Source organism: Schistocerca nitens, chromosome 5 (assembly GCF_023898315.1).
Source record: "Schistocerca nitens isolate TAMUIC-IGC-003100 chromosome 5, iqSchNite1.1, whole genome shotgun sequence".
Lineage (NCBI taxonomy): Eukaryota > Metazoa > Arthropoda > Insecta > Orthoptera > Acrididae > Schistocerca > Schistocerca nitens.
The window spans coordinates 582,405,584-582,425,862 of NC_064618.1; the positions used below are offsets into that span (position 1 = coordinate 582,405,584).

At 37.1% G+C, this 20,279-nt stretch overlaps 1 protein-coding gene across 2 annotated transcripts in view; it reads left to right on the forward strand.

The window, feature by feature from the left end:
- The first annotated feature begins 955 nt into the window (after positions 1-955).
- Positions 956-20,279, forward strand: part of LOC126260885 (integrin alpha-4-like) — a 534,755-nt gene continuing 515,431 nt past the window's right edge. For both annotated transcript variants that reach the window (XR_007546657.1, XM_049958327.1), the window contains exon 1: positions 956-1,191. Coding sequence is in view for 1 of the 2 variants with exons in the window: in XM_049958327.1 (XP_049814284.1) it covers positions 1,016-1,191 (176 nt within the window). In the remaining variant the exon portion in view is untranslated. The remainder of the gene's footprint in view (positions 1,192-20,279) is intronic.

The following is a 20,279-nucleotide window of genomic DNA, read 5'->3' on the forward strand; positions in this document are numbered from 1 at the left end:
GAATTTGTGGCACAACTTGACTAGAAGAAGAGTTCAATTGATAGGACACATTCTGAGGCATCAAGGTATCAGCAATTTGGTATTGGAGAGAAGTGTGGAGGGCACAATTGTAGAGGGAGACCAAGAGATGAATACACTAAACAGATTCAGAAGGATAAAAGTTGCAGTTGTTACTCAGGGATAAAGAGGCTTGCACAGGATAGAGAAGCATGGAAAGCTGCATGAAACCAGTCTGTAGAAGCCAGACCACAACAACAACACAAATAAGTAGTATAGAAATCACTTTCACCTAAATACTTATACATTGACTTGTCTGATATTTAATGCACTTGCTGCTTTGTAGACAATAGGAGCAACAAAATACAAACTGCAGTTTCAGATAATTTCACTAGTTGTATTAATATGACATTTTTTGTCCTCAATCTAATACACAGTCTACTTTCCTGAGATTAGTGTTGTTTAATGATATAAAAATGATATAAAAAAATAGGCCACAAATTAGTATATACTGGTACAAAAAAACTAGTTTGTGCATGTCATTACAAAAGGAGGATATAAATTAAAGGGGTCATCTGCACACTGCTTCTACTAATCACATTGTCATATGTTTATTGAAATCTGATCCCCATTCCATCCTTTAAATATGATTACTTTGTTCACACAACTAAGACATTCACGAATACTTATTTGTGCTCATCATATACATTTTTCTGTTAGAGAGTTTAAGACAAAAGGTCTTAGTTTTAATGTGTGGTAATTAGAATATACAGTAACATTTACTCAGAGATTTTCTATGTTTCAAATGGGACTTTCCTCCTTTAATGTTTTGCAATAAACTAGCAATGTGGAATGCAATAGAATGTGGTCTGATAACACATCATTACATGTATTTCCTGTTCTGGCCACAGAAAGGATGTGGTATCTCTATATCCTTCCTTTCTTGACAGATCCTGGTTCAAGTGGGAGATGTTATTATAAGTGTTAAAAATCCATTACCAGTCAAAAAACCACTGAAATGGTGCAGCGAAAGTTTTGTATCTTAACAACTAACTTTTTTATAAGTGTCATGTCTGTTCTCAGCTTGCATATTGATACAAAACATTCCATTGTATATGAGGATGTTATGTCTAATCAATCAAGAGCAACATACTTTGGATACAGTGTTGTTATACACACAGGAAAAGAGCAGTGGTAAGTACAGCATTTTGTTAGTTTGTTTTGTTTTCGTTTTGTTTTGTTTATTACTGAAATCATAAGTTATTTTAGGAGCAACATAACACATCAGATAAAGATGTAACAGGTAAGACTTCCTTTCTTGTTTCAAAAATTTTAACCTATTCAGATTTTATTACTTTAATAACAAGCTACACATTGTTTTCAACATTTTTGCTGATGGAGTATTGTTGTGTCGACAGCAACAATTCCAAAAATTTCATTTCTTATTATGTCACAGTATAAAATTAATTATAAAAGATTCTAACAACAGATATTCTCATGATTCTGTAATAAGACATACCTAAACTAGACAAATTCATTGAGAGTTCCTAATAACCAGTGTTCTGTCATTTTACAGAATTTGCTACAAAAAATACATCATAATCATTAAATTATTTTATATTTTTCTCAAAGCTTTATGAATATTATTTTAAAGTTCTTAATATGAACATTGAATATCCAAAGTTACATCAGTATTTCACTTTCCCCACACTAAACCCCGCTTTTCTTTTTTTTAGCTAAAACCATTTATACTGTCTATATTCTAAAAATAAACAAAATAAAATATAAATATGTAAATGCTGACAAAATTATACTACTACTATAATTGTATGATGTAATGTGTAAACACAAACAACCATATTGCATTTATAAAGATGCACAGTTTATACATTATAATAGAAACAGATGTTTGACAGACTCCCAGAAATCATGTTAACTGAATAATGATAGTTAATGAATTTTTAACTGCACTAAATTGACTACATACAGTTGCATATGTCCTGCCAAAGTCGTATTCAAAAATAAAATCATAGTTATCCAGTCAGAATATTCTTCTTGTAACCAGGAAGTCTTACTCACTCATTCTTACATTTTGCTTTATACATCCTGTCATTAATAAAACCCTTGAGGAATGTGAAATATTAACTAGAAGAAGCTGTCAATGAAGGGTTTTTCTTTAGGCAATATTAACTTCCAGTTACATTATTACTATGTATATTGTCAGAATTGTAGCCCCTTTGAAAAAATAGCAGTTCGTTACCATACACTTCCCCAATGTTGTTTCAATCCAACATGTCTTTGCAAGTGTTCATATTACTTTACACACAACACTATCAGCTATCTATATACTTGTAAAGCTAAGGCCTTAATCTAGTCTTAACCTTACCAGTATATAGGAAATTAGTGTTAAGCAGAATTTACAGCCTTTGAAAAAGTTGATATTGGTAAGTAGTTAAGTAGTTAAAATCATTTGGTTAGTTCAGCTGCTTAATGCTTTGAAAAAGAGTATGCTTTGCTTCTCATGTATGTCAGATTGTTATTGTGACATTTTTGCATTACTCAGTGAAAATATATTCAACTTTAATTATGCTAAATGCTGATAAAAACGTTTGCAACAGACTTAGGCCATTATTTTCTGTTATTCAAGAGAAGTATTAAGTAGTCCAGCAACATTAAATCAGAAATACTGATGATTTGTGAGCCATCCAGTATAAGTACCTTAATTTTTTGTGTATGAAGTATTATTTTTCTTAGTTCTTAGAAACTTTCCTGATGGGAGCACTCCAGTAATGAAGCCTCAGCACATTTATATTTCACATCTCAGTGAGGAATGTGTGTGTGTGTGCGTGTGTGTGTGTGTGTGTGTGTGTGTGTGTGTGTGTGTGTGTGTGTGTGTGTGTGTGTGTGTGTGTATGTAAGCAGCAATTAAAAAGCTTCCATTTGAGAGCATTGCTGCAGTGTATAGGCAACATAGTGCAACTCCAATGTGGGTATATAAGTGCCAACATGAAGGCAAGGAATTAGAATGGCATTTGTATCTTTCCAAAATGTGTTCAGTAAGTGTGGAGACATGAACTGTAGCAACTAACTGCATCCAAACAGGACCAACATGCTGTTATTGTTTTCTTGGCTGCCAAAGGACAAACACAAGTAGGCACCCATCAGAGAATGAAGATTGTGTATGGGACAGCATACTGTTGGAAACCACCATTGTGGAATGGTGCAACAAAGGGTGCTGCTGCTTCATAATAATGCTTGTCCCCATTTCACAAAACTTGTAACACAAAAGTTACACCAATTCAAATGGAGACACAAGCACCCATCCAAAAGTCATGATCTCTCCCCATGCAATTAACATGCCTTCAGTACTTTAAAGAAGCCCTTGGTGGTTGATGATCCCTGTGAGACAAGGATGTGCAGGAGGCAGTTATGGACTTCTTCATGTATCATGTCACTATGTTTTGCCAAACAGCTTCAACCTGGTGTATAGGTGGGATGATTGTCTCAATGCTCACAGCTCACATGCATCCACAAACAAATTAACTTCACAAATAATTTGCACTTATCTTTCTTTTTGACGTCCCTGGTTGTATTCATAAAGTCCTCTTCACTTTCAATCATTCTGGTCTGTCATTATTGGTAGTATATTGTCACTGTTGGTTTGATTTCCTTTGTAAGGCAGCCCTTGGTGTTTTGCTCCATATGATCGAAAATTTATAAAAGTACATAAATTTTAAAAAATAACAAAATAAAGCACTCTTTGCAATGGACAAAACTTCATTATTAGTCAATTATTCACAGATGATACCCACACTTGTAATCTACCCCTCCTTTCTAGTTGCAGCTATTGTCCATAATGAGTAAAGTCTTTTCTGAAGATTCGAGAGGAGTAAGATGACAAAGCTTTTTAGTTTATTTTTCTTTTCTTGTGGAGCTTGCTCCAGTTCTTCTTGTCTAAGGGTCTGATTCTTGAACCTGAAATTTTAGGTCCTCATGGTTGAATTGATCTAAATAATTATGAAGCTTGTCATTGCAGAATTTTTGTTTTTATGTTAATTTATTCTGTCAGATTTTAGTACATCACATAGTCTTGTCATGCATTTTAAGTGTTATTGTGGATGTATTTTCCAATTGCTTGCCATGTAAGGTATGAATATGTGGTAAGATTACTGTTTCACTGGATGACAGCTACTGCACTTGTACTCTTTGTTTCTGATTGACCACAATACACTTGCAGTCACAGTGAAATTATTGTTCTAACTGAAATACAGTCTCCAAAACCTATTCCAGATTTCTTTAATTTTTTTTTTGAGAGTCTGCCCTTGCAGAAAATCTGCTAGGTTCTTTCCTAATGGTGTGCACTTGAACCTTCACACTGCAGCCTGCCCGTCCTTGAGGCCAGAGTGACAATTGTTATTCTCCCAGTGGACAGGATGCCTCTTCTGCTGTCCTCAGGTCTGTGGTCCAGATGCTTCAACTATGTGGTACTTCACACTTGTGATGTGGCTCACCCAGTCCTGGATGCTGTCTTGTTATTCAAATATAGCACAATGGCCACTTTCCTATGCTGAACACACATTTTCACAGTTTCCTTTCAAAGGCTTCTCTTTTTGGGAGATGTAACCAAATTGGAATGTGTTAGCTTGTTTGGAGATCAGTAAAAAATTCATACAGGCAGTGTCTCCAAGTCTGGTGAACAAGTGGAAATGAATCTGTTGCTGAACTGAAGGGCATTGTTTGGCCTTTCTTCAGAATGCTTTATGCCCTCTGACTAAACAAGATTTTCAAGTTCTTGGCACCTGAGGCAGGTGTTTGTGAATCCCCAGAGAGTATGGCAGTCTTTAAAAATGGGAGGAGTAATGAGACAGGGAATTTATACATTCTGCTGCAGAGTGTACAGTGTTTTGCTGTGAGTGTTGAGATTCTGGGTCAAGCTTAAACTCCATCCCAGCCCAGCACACAGTTTTAATCTGCCAGAAAGCTTTGAAACCACACACACTCTGCTTCAAAGTGATAGATTCATTCCAGAATCAGTCCTCAATACTTTGGCTAAATCTTTTCTCTGCAATAACCTTTTTTCCCAGGAACAATAGCCCAGCAAGTGAAGTTTGTTGGAAAGTAGAAGAGCAGCCCTGGTGAAAGTACAACTGTAAATGTAGATTGTGAGTCATACAAGGGTAGTTTAGTCAGTAAGAATATTGTCCATCAAAGGCAAGGTTCTAGGTTCAGATCCTGGACAAGTACACAGTTTTTATCTTCCAGAAAGGTTCAAATGAGAAAGATCCTTAATCGGCTCTTGGAGATTCACTCTCTCAGTTGGGCCATATAGCAGTAGATATACAAAGCAAATGATGATTTTATGTGACACATAAATAACCACAGAATTTGAATTTGCTTTTAAAAGGATGATGAGGGATAGAGTGGTATGTCCTACTGACTAACATGGCCACACCCCTTTTGGTGTCTCATTAGCAATATCATCCTTCTTGCAGAGTGTGTAAACTTAGCACAGACGCAGAAGAATCTTTTAAATTAAATTCTTGTCAGCATCTGTCTGGTGGCCATCCCTGTCCTTGGACTCTTAGAACCTCTACTTTAGTTCTGAATTCCACTCAAGGACGTAAGACATTTACTGGTGAGCATTTCCTTTCTACTATTCTTTTCACCTGGTTGAACTGCACTGGTTTTTAGAGGAAATGGCACAGGAGCAATTTGATTGATTCATATGTATATCAGTATCTGTTGAGTTGTTTTCACTGTTTGCAAGTGAAAACACTAGCTTTCAGAAGGTTGTCTTTATTTTTCTCTTCACATTTCTTGTTGCTTTCTCTCTACTTCTGTAGAGTGTTTATGGACTACAAGTGGATGTTGTGGTATGGGGCCCTGTGATGCTAAGTGATGCCTCATAGACTTTTGGCCACACTAACTTGTAACACTTGAGAGTAGACGTGGGTGGTGTAATACTTTTCCCTTTCATGTAAGCACAGTGGAAAAAAGTAGTCAGTTCTAGAAGATATCATGCCAATACTATGTGACACTACTTTTTGCTGTGATAATGGTCTCTGTTTGGTGAGGAAGTGTGCACCCAAGTTGCTTCAGGTATACAATGTCCAGCTGATGCCACTCATTGATGATTAGATCTCACAGAGCTACCAAATGGCAAGGTGAAATGCAGCAGTCAGCATGCTTGTTGATTGCTACACTTCACTTGCAGTGAAGTGACTGACCATAGCCAAAAGTGCATTCAGTTCTTTGGGAACTGCAGCCAGCTCCTCCTGCATCTGTCCACAGTATGCACATATACTAACCATCCTAGCAAGACTAACTGAAGAAGTAAACTGCAAAAGCAGACAAAACCCTAGATATGCAACTTGCTACTCTTCTGATGTGTCAAAATGGATGTTGATGCATTGATGAGCTGTGTAGCTTGTTCTTCAGTGAGCAGCTACTGTGCTGCAGACTGAATGAAATTACGCTTGCGAAAATGCAATGTTAAACCTCTTAAACAGAAGAAACATGCACAAAATTTAATAATTGCACTATGAGGAGAACCCAGAAATGAAAACACTTAACTTACCGCTCTGCAGTTGTATATCAGTTGAGAGCTGGAGCCTGATTGGCCATGCATTTAGCCATTCACAGCCAATCCACTGATGTGGAATGTGATTATTGAGGAAACCTCAAACTTTCATGAGGAAATGAGGTGGTGCACCATCTTTCTGATAGTAAACCATTCCATCTCAGTTGTCTTCATTGATCTGTGGAATTAAAAAGTTTTCAGGCATATCCAGATACGCAATACCAGTGTGAGTTTTCTCCATACAGAAGAAAGAATCACACACTTTCAATTTGCTAAGGGCACTAAACACATTAACTATGGGGCTGTCACAAACATATTCCACAGTTACATGTGGATAATCATTGTCCATTATTCAAATACTAACAAAGAGATAGAGGGGCTCACCAGTACTTACCTCAGCTCAGTACAGCTGATAGATACACAAAACAGAACAGAAAATTTACATTCCTAGTTCTGTTAAATTTTCTGTTCTGTTTTGTGTATCTGTCTGCTGTACTGAGCTGAGGTAAGTACTGGCCAGCCCCTCTATCTCATTGTTAGTATTTGTTTCACATCTTTATATGAGATTTTCCATTAATCATTGTCCATTATTCTGCAGTTGTGATTGTTCACAATGACACTGATACAAAATGTTGTATCATCACTGAAGATAATTATGCTCATGAATGTCTCATTGTACTCTATCTGATGCAACATTCCGTCATCGAATTCCCCAATAGCAACTATATCTACACCACTAACATGCTGTGCTATTGTGAATCTGTAGGATTTCATGTGTAAAAATCTATGCAATACACACCAAACAGTTTTTTTGTTCAATGCAAGTCTCACAAGATGTGCATTGTGTCAATATTTGTGGACTGTGGACAACACTTTCCCTAAGCTGTTGGACATAATCATCAGCATGAGGGTAACCTGGTGATTTATCATGTTGCAGTGAACATCTCAGCAAAGTTCTTGTGACAAGAGTAAATTGTAGTCATGTTCGGAAGTTCTTTAGCATATTCAGTGCAAAATTTATGCTGAACAGTTGTTGCAGAGTTCATTTCATGAAACCATAACACATAATGAGCATGCTCCACACCACTGAAAACAGCCATTTTAACTGTACCCTCCTAGTGATGCAACATGTGAAGCAGACTTGAGGTTGTTTGCCACAGAGTGACACATCTACCAGTTATGTAATTTATTGCAGTAAAGTTCTATATCATTCCAAAGTTGTGAAGTCCTTTCCGACTGACCTTGTATTTTGCAGGAAGAATCTGTTGATACTTTTATATGTAGATTACCACCCTAGACACTGAGACTTTCCCAAATGATCTCACATGCAGCTTCAGTTTCTACTTTATTGGAATAGACATTCTTGTTTGCTGTAACAAATACAATAACCTCCACTTTCCATTAGCCTAACATTTTGACATAGCTTTAGATTTACTCTTAAAACCTCACTCCTGTCAATTTTGAGTTTTAGCCAGCTTCAATAACTATCAATTTTTTGCAAATCTTTAAGCCCTTGTTCACAAGGATTTTGACAGTCTCACTATGACTGTGATAGTCTCACCTTATTTGGATTCTGTACCACAATTAGTAAAAATATAGCTCTTATAGGAACACTTTGTTGTCCATCTGTCTATCTGTTAAAAGCTCTTTTTCTCAGAAATGGCTAGAGGTCTCATGTTGAAATTTATGTCTCATACTGAGGTCTATCATCTGTTGGTGGTGTAAAAACTTCAAACTTCTGCGTCAATGCTACCAAAAGACTTGGACATTTATGTCACAAATTTTAGTACTCACAGAATCACTCATTAAAACATATAGGGTGCTTCCTGTTAACCTAAAATCATGCATTTGGTAAAAAGCAATGTTTCACAGTAAAAGTAAAGGAAAAAATCAAAAAACTGTTAATTTGTTAAGAAATCACTTAAGCAAATTTTTTTTGTGCTATTTGCTGTCCATCTGTCTGTTTGTCCCTCTTTTAAGATCCCTTTTTCTCAGGCATTGGAAGAGGTTCCAAATAGAAATTTTTGTCAAATACTTAGATCGATGGTCTCTTGGCAATGTCAAAAATTTAAGCTTCTACGTCAGTGTCATCAAAAGCTACAGCTGTTTGTTAAGACCTGTTTTTCTTAAGAATGGGTAGCTGTATCAAGTTGAAATTTATGTGAAATACTTAGGTGTATGTTCTGTTGCTGGTGTAAAAACATAAGTTTCAGAGTCAACATAATCATAAGATGCAGCCATTTATCCCATATTTTGATACAAACTCACTCATCAAAAGCTTCTGACTAACTATGTGTATACATGTTAGGCCTGGTGGTCTTGTGGTAAAACTTGTTCATGGAAACTGCATCATCATAGGATCAAATCTCACCCTGACAAGGGGGTTTTCAGTCTTTGCTTTAACCTAGCCTTTACCTCTTATGTGAGGAATCATCATAAATGACACATGGTTCAGATTAAAACTTAAACTGCAGGTGCCCCTTACCTGGTTGGATAACTGAGGTAGGTTAGGGACACAAAGTTTGCCAAAGTGTTGCCCAGTTAAAAGACATGTTATTATTATTATTATTATTAGTATTATTATTACATTTGTACAGATCCATCAGAGTTTGAGTCCTACATTCATTTGTTCCCCCATACACTTTTTCGGAGGAACTGGGGGGGTGTTGTTTTCTAGTACTCTGAGGTCTCTTGGACTGGATAGAGAGTCATCTAATCTAATAAACCCTTGTGTGCACCCCACAAATATTAAGTTACCTGGTTAGCAATCAGACCGATAGGTAATGTCATGCCTGAGACATTCAGGGGATAGTACAGTTCTCAACCCCATGACATATGTCTAGGAACTAACATCCTAGCTTGTTGAAGACCTCTGTCTTGTCTCTGCATCATGCCCTCTACTATTTGACTTGGGACCATTACATCAATTGTTTGATAATGCTGTAGATCTTCAGATTAGTTAAAATTCTGTGAGAAAGGCTGGCATTCTCAATGTTTTCCTGAAATTATCCAGGTATTACCTGTAAGCCCAGATGAGAGACATGATTGGTGTGCCACAGTCCACAAATCATCATCATCCAGTGTTTTCTCAGTGATTGCCAAGAAGAGCTTCGCCAACATGTTCATTGGGGACCAGAGATGTACACACTGAGGGAGCAAGACCATTTCTACCCATTACTGCTTTTTCCAAACAGGAATGCTTTTATGCTTTACATACAAATTGCTAAAAATTAACAATATCTTATTCATTTGCATTTGCTTTCTCCTGACACCAAACACAGCACTCTTTCTAAAAGTGAGGGGTCTTGGAATGCTAGAGATTCCTATTGGTCAATTCCAGAAATATTTCTAATGTCATTTATTTGTCATATAAGACCATTTTTGTGCTTGTTGAATCACCCCCTAACAGAAGAAGACATGACAGGCATGACTTAGTGGTGTATTACTCAAATTGTTTCTGATGTGATGTAATGAACAAATTGAATATGAGAGTATTGTGCATTACTTTCAGTGAGCGACACAGTAGAGACTGATCAATAAGGAAACCAAATAGTTTTGAGTGGTTAACTCTTTGTGTTTGGTAATACATAAATAAAATATAATGTTTTTTGTTTTTATTTTTATTTCTCTCTAGAATATTTACCACAAAAGGCATTACATGTGGCCATTACTCATGCAGAGTAGCATCTTCCACCACTGAAATGTAATACAGGTTCACAATGCCAAATTAAGGGCAAATATAAAGCGTCCATGAACAGAGACATATGGCAAAGTTTAAGTAATTGGTGGGTAACCATACTTTTGATTGTTTAGTTAGTTCATTGGCTAGTTAGTTATGCACTCCATGGATTGTTTTGCATGATAGAGCATAATGATGAGGAATGAGTCTGCTTTTACACATTATAGTAATAGAAATTCTTCTACAGAATAGACAGACCTGTCAAGGAGAAACTTTCTCAGTCAGTTTTCAAATTTTACTTAGCATTCTGTCATGTTGTTGTTGTGGTATTCCGTCCTGAGACTGGTTTGATGCAGCTCTCCATGCTACTCTATCCTGCAGAAGCTTCTTCATCTCCCAGTACTTCCTTCAACCTACATTCTTCTGAATCTGCTTAGTGTATTCATCTCTTGGTCTCCCTCTATGATTTTTACCCTTGATGCTGCCCTCCAGTGCTAAATTTGTAATCCATTGATACCTCAGAACATGTCCTACCAACTGGTCCTGTCTTCTTCTCAAATTGCGCCACAAACTGCTCTTCTACCCAATTCTATTCAATACTTCCTCATTATTTATGTGATGTACCCATCTAATCTTCAGCATTCTTCTGTAGCACCACATTTCGAAAGTTTCTATTCTCTTCTTGTCCAAACTTCCTGACACCTAAATCTATACTTGATGTTAATAAATTTCTCTTCTTCAGAAATTCTTTCCTTGCCATTGTCAGTCTACATATTATATTCTCTCTACTTCAACCATCATCAGTTATTTTGCTACCCAAATAGCAAAACTCCTTTACTACTTTAAGTGTCTCATTTCCTAATCTAATTCCCTCAGCATCACCTGCCTTAATTCGATTACATTCCTTTATCCTCGTTTTGCTTTTGTTGATGTTCATCTTATATCCTCCTTTCAAGACACTGTCCATTCCGTTCAACTGCTCTTCCAAGTCCATTGCTTTCTCTGACAGAATTACAATGTCATCGGTGAACCTTAAAGTTTTTATTTCTTCTTCATGGATTTTAATACCTACTCCAAATTTTTCTTTTGTTTCCTTTATTGCTTGCTCAATATACAGATTGAATAACACTGGGGAGAGGCTACAAGCCTGTCTCACTCCCTTTCCAACAACTGCTTCCCTTTCCTGCCCCTGGACTCTTATAACTGCCATTTCTGTACAAATTGTAAACAGCCTTTTGCTACCTGTATTTTATCCTTGCCACCTTTAGAATTTGAAAGAGAGTATTCTAGTCAACATTGTCAAAAGCTTTCTCTATGTCTATAAATGCTATAAACGTAGGTTTGCCTTTCCTTAATCTTTCTTCTAAGATAAGTCGTAAGGTCAGTATTGCCTCACATGTTCCAATATTTCTACAGAATCCAAACTGATCTTCCCTGAGGTCGGCTTCTACCAGTTTTTTCTTTCATCTGTAAAGAATTCGCGTTAGTATTTTGCATCTGTGACTTATTAAACTGATGGTTCACTAATTTTCACATCTGTCAACACCTGCTTTCTTTGGGAGTGGAGTTATTATATTCTTCTTGAAGTCTGAGGGTATTTTGCCTGTCTCATACATCTTGCTCACCAGATGGTAGAGTTTTGTCAGGACTGGCTCTCCCAAGGCCATCAGTTTTTCTAGTGGAATGTCGTCTACTCCTGGGGTCTTGTGTTGACTCAGGTCTTTCAGTGCTCTGTCAAACTGTTCACACAGTTTTGTATCTCCCATTTCATCTTCATCTACATTCTCTTCCATTTCCATAATATTGTCCTCAAGTACATTGCCCGTGATTAGACCTGCAATATACTGCTTCCACCTTTCTGTTTTCTGTTCTTTGCTTAGAACTGGGTTTCCATCTGAGCACTTGATATTCATACAAGTGGTTCTCTTTTCTCCAAAGGCACCTTTAATTTTCCTGTAGGCAGTATCTATCTTACCCCTAGTGATACAAGCTTCTACATCCGTACATTTGTCCTCTAGCCATCCCTGCTTAGCCATTTTGCACTTCCTGTTAATCTCATTTTTTAGACGTTTGTATTCCTTTTTGCCTGCTTTATTTACTGCATTTTTATATTTTCTTCTTTCATCAATTCTGTCATAAGTGATTCTGTCTTAAGTGATCTAAAATTGTTGTTGCTCAACTGTGTACCCCTTTTTTGTGACAAAGACAACGTTAACATGGAGTAATGAGTATCATTTTCCCCTTCTGGTATTGTAATTATGTATATCATTATTCCTTTTGAACTGTGGTGGATTATTTACAAAAAATGTCATGAGGAAATAAATATGCTATGAACCAGGATTCAGAATGCCCAGTTCCTTGAACAGATGCATGCAAGATGATCATGGATGAGCATCACACATTATTCTAACAGCTTGTTTCTGCACAAAGATGAGTTACCCCAGAAAATTATTTTGTATGACTTTATTGAATGAAAAAATGCAAACTGTTTCAACACATTGATTTGTTGAACATGGAATGAGCTGGTTGATATTCATAAGCAGCTGGAATTCACACTGACTACTGTCATATGATCAGCAGTTGCTGCAAATCAATATGTTAAAAGAGTTCCATTGAATACAGGATGAGTCGGTTGAAATTCATAAGCAGATGGAAATTGCCCTGGTGCTGTCAAATGATTGGCAGATGCTGTGAACTGATGTACTGGAAGAGCTTTCAAGAGTCATGTACTGCTGGTACCTGTACAAAAGGTACCTCAAGCACTGCCCTCTACTGGTGAATTCAGTCTCCTCTACAGAAAGTACAGGAATTAAATTAGACCCAATTTTCTTTCCATAGCCCCAAGAAATGAGATGATTCTCATTGGTGTGGAACATTTCAGAAAGTATAACATAAAAAAGATAAAACATTTGAATATAATACCTACTACCCTGATCATTTCTCAGGAGATTGTCAAATTATGTGAGTACAATACAGTAAACTGAAATAGCTAATATTTACAGAATTGATACTCTGTCAGAATGAAACATTACTACGCACTATTAATAAATTTATCATGCACAGAATAACTGATCTTGATAGCTGTGACCAAGAGCTGTCATAACTGAAATCTAACAGACATTTTTGCTTAAGCTGGCCTAATAGCCTCTGTTAAGACACTCATGTAGAGAGCAGAAGGTGTTGCGTGTCAAAAGGTCTTTCAAAATCTGTTTAAATTGTGCTGTATCTGAAACCAAGTTTTTAATGGTGGCTGGCAATTTATTAAAAATGTGTGTTCCTGAAAATTGGACTACTTTTTGGACCAAGGTAAGTGATTTTAGGTTTTTATGTAGATTGATCTTATTCCTAGTATTGATACTATGTATTGAGCTATTGGTTGGAAACAGAGATATATTACTTGCAACAAATTTCACTAAGGAATAAATATACTGAGAAGCAGTGGTTTGAATACAAAGTTTCTAGTTTCTACATGATGTTCTTGAATTTACACCATAAATGATTCTTATTACACTCTTTTGCATGTTAAAAACTTCTGTTCAGTTTGATGAGTTACCCCAAAATATGATTCCTTATCACATAATAGAATGAAATTAAGTGAAGTATGCAGGTCTTTTTTACAGTTATATCTTCTACAGCTGACATCATTCTCACTGCAAATACAGACTTGTTCAGGCACTTAAGCAACTCTGTGGTATGGCCTTCCCAACTGAATTTATTATAGAGTTGTAATCGTAGAAATTTAACACTATCAACCTCTTCGATCTGCACGTCTTCATATGTTATATATATGCTGGAAGCAAACCTCTTACAGGTTCTGAACTGCATATAGTGCGTCTTTTCAAAGTTTACTGACAGTGAATTAGCTTTAAACCATTTTTAATGTCAGTGAAAATTTGATTAGCAGCTACTTCTAAATCTGTACTTGACTTGCTACTTAGTCCAATGTTTGTATCATCTGCAAATGAAAGAAACTTAGCATGGCAATGTAACAGACGAGACGTCATTAATGCTCACAAAAGCAATGGATCCAAGATGGAACTTTGAGGAACACCATATGTAATTAATTCCCAATCAGATGAAGACTGACTGATTACTGCACAGATATTTCACGACACCCATTGTTTCACTTTAGTTACATAAGACACAAATCATTTCGCACCATTGCCGATGAAAATAATATTCTAATTTACTTAAGAGACTGCTGTGGTGCACACAGTCAAAGACTTTTGACAAGTCACAATAAATGTCAGTAGCCTCTAATTTATTAATGAATGAATTAAGTACATTCTCACTGTAAGTGTAAATAGCTATCTCTGTATCAGAACCCTTAAGAAGTCCAAAAGGGAACTTAGTCAATATATTATTTGCAATCAGATGCTTAAGGACATGCTTGTACACAACCTTTGCAGATGTTTTTGAGAAAGCCGTGAAACTGGTTGATTGTTTGAAGGTATCTCTTTACCTCTCTTCTTGTAAAGAGGCTTAACTTCAGCATATTTTAGACAGGTTCTGTCATTACTTGTGCCCTCGACTGTGAATGGCATTTCAATGGTAGATCCAGGTGTCCTGTGCAGTATTGAAGGGAATGAGGGAGGACTAAGGTTGATATACCAATCCCCTTAACCAACAAGTTAGAAGTGCTGCCTTTCATTGAACTTGAAACTGAGCCAGTATAACTCACTTCAGCTGTTTTGTCCAGTGACAAGAGGAATCAAATGCAAAAGGGTAGGGGTCTACTACTCATCACCAGTTTAAACATATGGCAGATAATGACACCCCTTATGGAAGTGGCAGCAAGGAACAGGAAAGGATACGAGGTAGCCTCAATGTGTATGCATAGGAATTTCATTGAACATTTTGAAGAAGCTATTCCAGCAGCCATTGAGGTAACAGTGTGCAAGCAACTGCAGACTGTGGCACATGCTGGAACAAATTATGCCTGTTGTCTGGACTTTGAGGTCAAACTCGGGTCATTTCAGCAACTGCCAGAGGTGGCTGAGGAGATCAGCCTTGGACAAGAAGCCCATGAATTACAGCATTATCCACAGAACTGATCATGGCCTCTTGGTTCTGAGTTGAATGGAATGACTGAACCAGAGACTTCAAAAGTTCTGTGACAATTCAGGATGTGACTTCCTGGACTTATGCAATAGGGATGAGAACTGTAGGGTGACCCTAAATGGGTCGGAGGTGCACTACATACCAGAGGATACTACCCAGGTAGCTGACAGTATATGGCATGCACACAAGGGTTTTTTAAATGAGGCAAATCTCAATCCAGTCCAAATAATGATACCTTTATAAAACTAGAAGTATAAGTATAATACAAAAAGTAAGGCCTTCAATTGGTGAGAGTATTAAAATCATAGTGGTTAACTGTCAAAGCATTCACAACAAAGTGCCAGAATCTGACGTGCTCTTGAAAAGCAGTGAAGCTCACACAGCACTTGGTACAGAAAGCTGATTGAGACCCCAAATTGATAGCAGTGAGATTTTTGGGGAAATTTTCAGTGTACATGGAAAGGATAGCCAAATGGGAATTGGAGGAGGTGAATTTGTCACAGGAGACAAGAAACTCAAATTCACTGAGATAGAAATTGAAGCTCCATGTGAGATTGTTTAGGCAAGACTCAATATCAGGGGTAGGCATAAAATGATAATTGTATCCTTCTATCACCCACCAGACCCATATCCTACTGTAAGCGAACACTGTATTGAAAATCTCAGGTCACTAGTACAAAAGTTCCCACTCATACTGTAGTCACTGGTGGAGATTTCAATCATCCAACAGTCATTTGGAAAAAATTAATTTTGTTAGTGGTGAGCATGATAAGATACCCTGTGAAACATTAGTAAATGCCTTCTATTAAAACTACCTAGAACAGTTAGCATGAAAATCCACTCATGATGGATATACAGAGTGGTCCTTTGATAGTCATCAGGCCAAATATCTCACAAAATGATACCACGTACTTATACGTTTGTTACTATTACAGTGCCATCTATCACAAAGCAAAAAGGTGGTCCAACTAAAACATTCATATTTCTTTACGTACTACATGAATATGCAATAAAAAATCGGGATTCATATTTAAAAAAAACACAGTTTATATCCGTTTGACCTATGGCAGTGCAATCTAGCGGGCCAACCATAGTGCCATCTAGTTCCCCCTTCAAGCTAGACGAGTTTTGTTCTTTGTAGTTTTTTTGTCTGTTGCTTATTTCGTGAGATATTTGGCCCAGTCACAATCAATGGACCACCCTGTATATGGACACTAATAGTGACAAATAGACCTGACCTCTTTGAGGATGCTTACATCAAAACTGGTATCAGTGATCATGGTGCAGTTGTGGAAACAGGGATTATTGAAGTATAAAGGGCAACTAAAAGAAGCAGAAAGTTACATATGTACAGAAACTAGATACAAACTCAGTAGGATCATATCTGAATAAGGAACTTGAAACTTTCATCACAGGGCAGGAGCATGTAGAAGAGCTATGACTCAAGTTTAAAAGAATAGTTCTCCCTGCACTGGATAGATATGTACTCAGTAGAACAGTTCATAATGGGAGGGACCTTCCATGGTGTACAGTGACTATACAGTAATTTCTAAAAAAGATACTACTGGATAATAGGTATAAAATGAAGTATAGGACTATAGATAGAGATATGCTGAATGAAACACATTTGGCTGTCAAGAGGGCAATGCATGAAGCCTTCAGTGACTACCACAGCAGGAGATTGCAAATGGTCTTTCACAAAAATCAAAGAAATTCTAGTTGTATGTAAAGACAGTTAATGGCAGCAAAGTTAGTGCTTGGTCCCTAGCAAATAATACAAGAAGTGAAATTGAGTTTAGCGAAGCAAAAGGTGAAATGCTTAACTCTGTTTTCAGATTTCTCGTACAAATCAAAACACAAAAGAATTGCCCCAATTTTATTCTCATTCCACTGAAAGGACGAGTGAAATCAATATTAGTGTCAGAGTTGTTGTGAAACAACCGAAATGGTTAAAACAGAATAAAGCTCCAGGACCCAAATGGAATCACTATCAGCTTCCTTACTGAACTTTCAGCTAAGTTAGCCTCTTTACTATCTATAATCCATTATAGAATCCTCAAGCAGGAAACCATGCCCAACAGTTGGATGAAAGCACAGCTAACATCCCCCTACAAGCAGGGTAGAGAAGTGATCCACAAAACTACTGCCCAATATCTTTCGTAATAATCTGCGGCAGAATCGTAGAACATCTTCTGAGCTCGAACATAATGAGGTATCTTGAACAGAATGATCTCTCCCATACCTAACAGCATTGATTCCATAAACATCAATTATGTGAAACCATATTCCACTATCCTCACATAATATACTGAAATCCTTGAATCAAGGCAGTCAGTTAGACAGAGTATTTTGTGATTACCAAAAAGCATTTTATTCAATACCACATATATGCTTATTGTCAAAAATACAATGATATTGGGAATCAAGTAAAATTTGTGACTGGACTGAGGACTTTTTTGTAGGGAAGACACAGCATGTTATATTATGTAGAGTCATCATCAGATGTTGAAGCAACTTCTGGTGTGCCCCTGGGAAGTGTGTTGGGACCCTTGCTGTTCATATTGCAAATTAATGACCTTGCCAACAATAGTAACCTCTGACTTTCTGCAGATGATGCAATTATCTATAATGCTACTGTCTTAAAGAAGCAGCATAAATATTCAGTTAGACCTAAATAAGATTTCGAAATGGTGCAAAGACTGGCAACCTGGCCCCTTGCTTTAAATGTTCAGAAATGTAAAACTATGCTCTCAGCAAAATTAAAAAAAGTAGTATTCTATGACTATAATATCAATGAGTCACAGCTGCAATTAGTCAACTCATACAAATACCTGGGTGTAACATTTTCCAGGGAGTTGAACTGGAATGATCACTTAGGCTCAGTTGTAGAAAAATCAGGTGGTAAACTTTAGTTTTTTGGTAGAGTACTGCGGGTGTGCAATCAGTCTACAAAGAAGAATGATTACAAATCAGTTGTGTGATCCATTCTAGAGTGTTCTAGTGATGCTGAAGAAACTGAACTGGCAGACTCTTCAAGATAGACGTAAACAATCCTGAGAAAGTCTAGTTAACAAAGTTTCAAGAACTGGCACTGAGTGATGACTCTAGGACATGAGGGCAAGACTAAAATAATTACAGCACACACACAGAGGCATTCGAAGAAACATTTTCCCTGGAAACTGTATGTGAATGAAATGGGAAGAAACCCTAATAACTGTTACAATAGGACATACCGTCTGCATGTGCTTCACAATGGTTGCCAGTGTATAGATATAAATGTAAATGTAGATTTTTCTCCAGTCAAAATCTGCAATGATTGTAGGCATGAATGTGGCTGAACTACATTGTTTTAGGATTTAAATTCTCATCGATACGGATACTTAAGAATTTTGAAATTTCCACATGCATTATACTTACCATTGATGTAGTACCCCTGGATGTGCGGAACTGAATATGTTGTTGTTGTTGTGGTCTTCAGTCCTGAGACTGGTTTGATGCAGCTCTCCATGCTACTCTATCCTGTGCAAGCTTCTTCATCTCCCAGTACCTACTGCAACCTACATCCTTCTGAATCTGCTTAGTGTATTGATCTCTTGGTCTCCCTCTACGATTTTTACCCTCCACGCTGCCCTCCAATGCTAAATTTGTGATCCCTTGATGCCTCAAAACATGTCCTACCAACCGATCCCTTCTTCTGGTCAAGTTGTGCCACAAACTCCTCTTCTCCCCAATCCTATTCAGTACCTCCTCATTAGTTATGTGATCTACCCATCTAATCTTCAGCATTCTTCTGTAGCACCACATTTCGAAAGCTTCTATTCTCTTCTTGTCCAAACTAGTTATCGTCCATGTTTCACTTCCATACATGGCTACACTCCATACAAATACTTTCAGAAACTACTTCCTGACACTTACATCTGTACTTGATGTTAATAAATTTCTCTTCTTCAGAAACGCTTTCCTTGCCATTGCCAGTCTACACTTTATATCCTCTCTACTTTGACCATCATCAGTTTTTTGCTCCCCAAATAGCAAAACTCCTTTACTACTTTAAGCATCTCATTTCCTAATCTAATTCCCTCAGCATCACTCGACTTAAATTGACTACATGCCATTAACTTCATTTAGCTTTTGTTGATGTTCATCTTACATCCTCCCTTCAAGACACTGTCCATTCCGTTTAACTGCTCTTCCAAGTCCTTTGCTGTCTCTGACAGTATTATAATGCCATCGGCGAACCTCAAACTATTTATTTTTTCTCCATGGATTTTAATACCTATTCTGAATTTTTCTTTTGTTTCCTTTATTGCTTGCTCAATATACAGAATGAATAACATTGGGGATAGGCTACAACCCTGTCTCACTCCCTTCCCAACCACTGCTTCCCCTTCATGTCCCTTGACTCTTATAACTGCCATCTGGTTTCTGTACAAATTGTAAATAGCCTTTCGCTCCCTGTATTTTACCCCTACCACCTTCAGAATTTGAAAGAGAGTGTTCCAGTCAACATTGTCAAAAGCTTTCTCTAAGTCTACAAATGTTACAAATGTAGGTTTGCCTTTCCTTAATCTATCCTCTAAAATAAATCGTAGGGTCAGTATTGCCTCACATGTTCCATTATTTCTACGGAATCCAAACTGATCTTCTTTGATGTTGACTTTTACTAGTTTTTCCATTTGCCTGTAAAGAATTCGCGTTATTATTTTGCAGCTGTGTCATATTATACTGATAGTTTGGTAATTTTCACATCTGTCAACACCTGCTTTCCTTGGGATTGGAATTATTATATTCTTCTTGAAGTCTGAGGGTATTTCACCTGTCTCATACATCTTGCTCACCAGATGATAGAGTTTTGTTAGGACTGGCTCTCCCTTCCACCTTTCTGCTTTCCCTTCTTACCTTAGAACTGGTTTTCCACCTCAGCTCTTGATATTCATGCAAGTGGTTCTCTTTTCTCCAAAG